At 30.0% G+C, this 4811-nt stretch overlaps 1 protein-coding gene across 1 annotated transcript; it reads left to right on the top strand.

Moving 5' to 3' along the window:
- Window positions 289-1702, top strand: LOC107647875 (guanine nucleotide-binding protein subunit gamma 2). The gene is made up of 4 exons (XM_016351923.2): window positions 289-637; window positions 827-879; window positions 1322-1366; window positions 1466-1702. Exons 1-4 carry the CDS (start codon window positions 524-526, stop codon window positions 1548-1550), a joined length of 297 nt encoding a protein of 98 aa, XP_016207409.1. The 5' UTR covers window positions 289-523; the 3' UTR covers window positions 1551-1702.

Raw genomic sequence — 4811 nt, 5'->3', positions numbered from 1 at the left:
TCTTATCAAATAACTTTTGAATATCAAAAGTTTTTATGTTTTAACTTTTAACTCACTAATAATAAGAAATAAATTTGAGAATTAGTTATTAAAAACTACTTGATTATGAAAATACCCAATAATTTTTCCAACTCGGACTCAACTTTTATGGATTACACAAATTGATGGTAGAAATTCAGGTAGAGTCCATTTTAAATCAATCAATTTATTGTTATATTTCATATTTATTTTGTCTGAAAAGACCAAATTTAAAAAATATAAAAATAATAAAATGCCATACCATGAGAGCCAAAACATGAAAATACGAAAAGGGAACAAAAAGATCCCAAATAGATAAAAGAAAGAGATTGCTTTTTTTAGTTGGAGGAATGCAAATTGGAAAGGGGGACAGAAAAGAAAACGTGTTTTTGAAGAGTAGAAAGGAAGTGCGGTGAATGGAATAGACGATTTGAGTGTGTTGATAGCATTTTAGGTATTGAATGAGGTGAATATCTCCCAATAATCTGAAGCAGTGTGTCTGTGCATGGCGTCAGAAACGGCGTCGTTGGTTGAAACGACGACTGTGTCTGAGAAAACAGGGAAGCATAGGATTCTTGCAGAACTCAAGCGCCTCGATCAAGACATCAAATTCCTTCAGGTTCTTCCTTTCTATCTTATAAAGTTTTGTTTTTTGGAAATGGGGATGGGTAAAAGTTGTTAATTTTGATTTGCTTACTTGGAAAGTGAAATCTAATTTTGTTGCAAGCAAAGTTCTTTGCAAATTCTGAATTGCTCTGTTCTCGTTTGTCCTTTAGATTCATTTCCTCTGTTCTCTCGAACTATGCAGGAAGAATTGGAAGAGCTTGAGAAAGCAGATAATGTATCAATCATATGCATAGGGTAAGCATTTTTTTTTTGGGCAAAGATGAAATCAGAAATTGCTGATATATAATACAAGAAGAATGTTGAAATTGGTGATGATGAACTAATTATTGTCTCAATTAGAAGTTTTAGAGAAAAATCCAAAATCGTCCTGACAAAAAAAACTTAACCCGACTCCTGCTTGAAAGGACAGCAAGGCCCCTGTGCCAAAAAAAAAAGTTAATGTTGGTTTTTTTTTTGCATAGGAGCTAATCTGTCCCAAAAAAAAGATCAATGATCGGATTAAGTAATTTTTTTTCCTTGGAGGCATCGTTGTCGTTTCGAGATAATTGTCCCAAAAAAAAGATCAAGTACCAGATTGGGTATTTTTTTTTTTGGAGGTCTCGTTGTCGAGATAATTGTCAGGGGGTCGAATGGGGTATTCACTCGAAGTTTTATATTGATATGGCTTAAATTTCAGTTTGCTGCAAAACGTGGAAAGTAGGCCTGATCCACTTCTTCCCGAGTAATTTTCCATTATCCTTCTGTTTATGCTTTCAATTTGTGTTTTGATGCATAATAATAATGATGATGATGATGATGATTTAGATGTGTTTGATAACAGAATCCATGGAGCAGTAAACGTGTTATGGGATCGATGGTTTGAAGGTCCTCAGGAGCCACACGAATGTACATGTTTGATTCTATGACTTTAATTAGAGCGTAATTGAGGATATGTACAAGTACAATTATTCTTTTTAACGAACAAATCCTTGGTTTCATTGTTTAAGAAAGACTATGCATGTAACTGAACAAACACTGCATAAAAAGGACCACATAATAGTTATAAGCACATTCTTAATAGATGCTTTTTCCTTTCTCTTCCTCTGTTCATGGCTTCAGCACAATTAAAAGTTTGACTCACTGTGAAAATATCTTAAATACTAAATTACATTAAATGGTTAATTACTCAAATATATCAACAGAATCATTTGATTCTTTTTGATAACGATTCAAGTAACAAAAATCAATTTTGGGGTCTAACAAAAATTTGTATTCTCAAATAATATCAGATGGTTTTGTCATTGTCATGAAAATTTCATTTTTCCAACAATTAAGTTCTTCTTTAGATTAGAGGAGGCGAAAATCATAAAATCTTTTAATAATTTACAATCAATTCATTCCATTTTTTTCTTTTTCGAGGATAAATATCATTAGACCATGTTTGGGTATTTGAATCCAATGCAGCTTATTCAGATACATTAGACCAAATAAGTTACTGTATACACAACGCAGAATTTGAATTCTCGACTCTTGTTTGAACAGACAAGCGAGATGAATACTCGATCGACCTAAGTTAATATCTTTTATTAAGGATGTCCTCATCTTCATCCATGGATTATGGGTATATCTAGCTATGCTCTTTTCTCTTAAATGGGCTCAAACACAAGGCCTCCTGCCCACCCAAAAAAATAGAAGAAAAACTGCCAAGAGAGGGCAGTGCTTGGAGGATTGATTATTGATTTATTAATGAAAAGGTAGTAGATAAAGATAAATGGTTCATGACCAAAAATAGAAAAAGAAAGAATGGTTAATTTGCGCTTAAACTAATGTCGAGAGTTTGAATCTTACTTTATAGATGTAGTAATTTATTGGTAAAAAAAATTAAAAAATGCTAGTAAATTGTGATAGAAACAATGGGAGGACACAGACATCAGCCAAATTATGTTTCATTTGAAACCATGGTTGCTAAGTGCAACAATTATCTTATGGTTGAAACGTTTCATGTAGTATTTTTTAACTAATTACTAATAATCCTTTGCTGCTCTTTTGGGGTCTTTTTTTTTTTTTGGTTTCCCACAGTATCCCTCAACCCGACAGGTCAATGACTAATTCGTCGCGAATCTAAATTCCATTTAAGGGTTTGCCGTTGGCCAATGGGTTGCTACATGCACAAGGCGGGATTCGAATCCCCGATACTTGCTTAAGCGGACGAGTGAGCCACTCGACCAACCCAATTTGGTTATTCTTTTTGGGGTCTTTGACCCCTCTTTGACACTACTGTGCCCTGCTTCCAATCCATCCGCTCTTGATCCGGTTTATAGTTTCTGTGTTTTTTGTTTTAAGATTAATTAGGAATATATGTTAAGGTTATTGATTTTTTAAAAAAAATTAAAGTACTTATTAAAAATTAAAACTTAAAATTTTACGAATAATAATTTTTACATATACCAATAAAATATATATTAGTTAAACTCTCAATTTCACTACAGGAACATATATAACATATTCTGACGATTGCATCCCTCATTTGACGTCAGCTTGTTATGCATCCCAAATTAATTAAAAGCAAACCACTAACTTAAGCTTAATTATTATAATAATAAGAATTAATTAATCATGGGAAACTAAACCTTAATATATATGGTGATTATAGGATGAACCATGTTCACAGCCTCCAATGAATAGCCACTCGGCCACATGACCATGAATATGAAGTAGATATCTATTATATGAATTTAGTTAAAAAAATTCTAATGATAATAATTAAAAAGACAAAAGCAAAAAAAATTTAAAAATACATTTACCTTAAAAAGTACTCACAGAAAACTTGTTCTTTATTATATGATATTGAATAATACTAGTACTACTATCATATTAAATTGTAAAATCAGGTACCGTTGTCTTGCTTAATTAATACTAGTTAAATTAATTAAGGAGAATTATCCACCAAGTGCTTGGAAGACCGAGCCAACAACTAGTAATTAGTAAAGTAAAGTTGTGCTAATAACAAACAAGCAGCTCCAGCCAGCTATTAATTAATTATTGGTTATGGCTGATGGAAGCACATGACTACAACTATTCTTTATAACCAAAGTTTAATTCACATTTTATTTATTTCATTTATATGATGAGTCCTTTGGAAATTATATTTCAGCTAGGGAATGAAATTTATACCTAGTCAATGCTATATATACAGCTACACACAACACTAATTAATCTTCAACTCTACTAGCTAGCTACTAATCTATACCCTATAATACACGATAATTATAGAAATTGAAAAATATAGAGCTGTTTTTCTATTATTTATTTTTATACCCTTGATTAAATTGTGTGTAACTTCCTATATAGCATTGCTATGAACTGGATATCATTCATATTTTATGATAAGACTATTTTTTTTCATTTTTCATGTGAAAAATGTTATATATTAAAAATTTTTTATTAATTAAGTTTAATTAAATTAATTTAATATAATAAAAGTTAATTATAATTAATATTATTCTAAGTATTATTATTTAATTTGATTAGACTTAATTAATTTATAAAAAAATTTGAATATATCGTATTATTTTTTGGATTTGGATTCTCTAAAATTTGAATTTCATTTTAGAGAATAAAGTGTGATCTTACAATTTATTTTATAGGTGAGATCAAGAATAAATATGAGAGAAAAATTATTCAAAGATAAAAAATTATACTTTATCCTCTAAAATACAAATTTAAAATTTAGACCATCCAAATTCTTATTTTTTATATATTGTGGTGTTGATAAGAACAAAATCCTATATGATAAAAACACAATACTTTAATTTATTCTCCCACAAAACATGTGCATGCATGCGTAGAGATATATCTTTTCATTCCTTAGCTTCATACAAGTTATCATTATATTTTGGTTCTTTTATTTCCTTTTACTGGGCAAAGCCATGTGAATGTTAGTGAGCCTCTGTTCTCATTCTCATTTCTCTCTCTCTTTGTTTTGAATATCACAAATTTAATTATGTTTTAGGATTAGATGATATGCTTAGTCATACAATATTACATGTTCTTATTAACTAGATGAAAGAGATGCCAACTACTCATAATGATAGTAACTTTGTTTGAAATTTTCCCTTTTATTAGGAAAAGAATAATATTATATAACTAACAAAATTTATTATTTCAGTTAACATTTAATTAATGTT

This window comes from Arachis ipaensis, chromosome B06 (genome assembly GCF_000816755.2).
Source record: "Arachis ipaensis cultivar K30076 chromosome B06, Araip1.1, whole genome shotgun sequence".
NCBI classification, from domain to species: domain Eukaryota; kingdom Viridiplantae; phylum Streptophyta; class Magnoliopsida; order Fabales; family Fabaceae; genus Arachis; species Arachis ipaensis.
Note: the sequence above shows the minus strand (reverse complement) of the source record. Positions and strands in the feature narration are given on the sequence as shown.

What these genes read in the sequence shown, in the direction of transcription:
- LOC107647875 (XM_016351923.2), top strand. Translation starts at nt 524, where the DNA reads ATGGCGTCAGAAACGGCGTCGTTGGTTGAAACGACGACTGTGTCTGAG. An exon ending in GTATCAATCATATGCATAGG is followed by an intron (nt 880 to 1,321) that starts GTAAGCATTTTT and finishes CTTAAATTTCAG; the next exon opens with TTTGCTGCAAAACGTGGAAA. An exon ending in CCTGATCCACTTCTTCCCGA is followed by an intron (nt 1,367 to 1,465) that starts GTAATTTTCCAT and finishes GTTTGATAACAG; the next exon opens with AATCCATGGAGCAGTAAACG.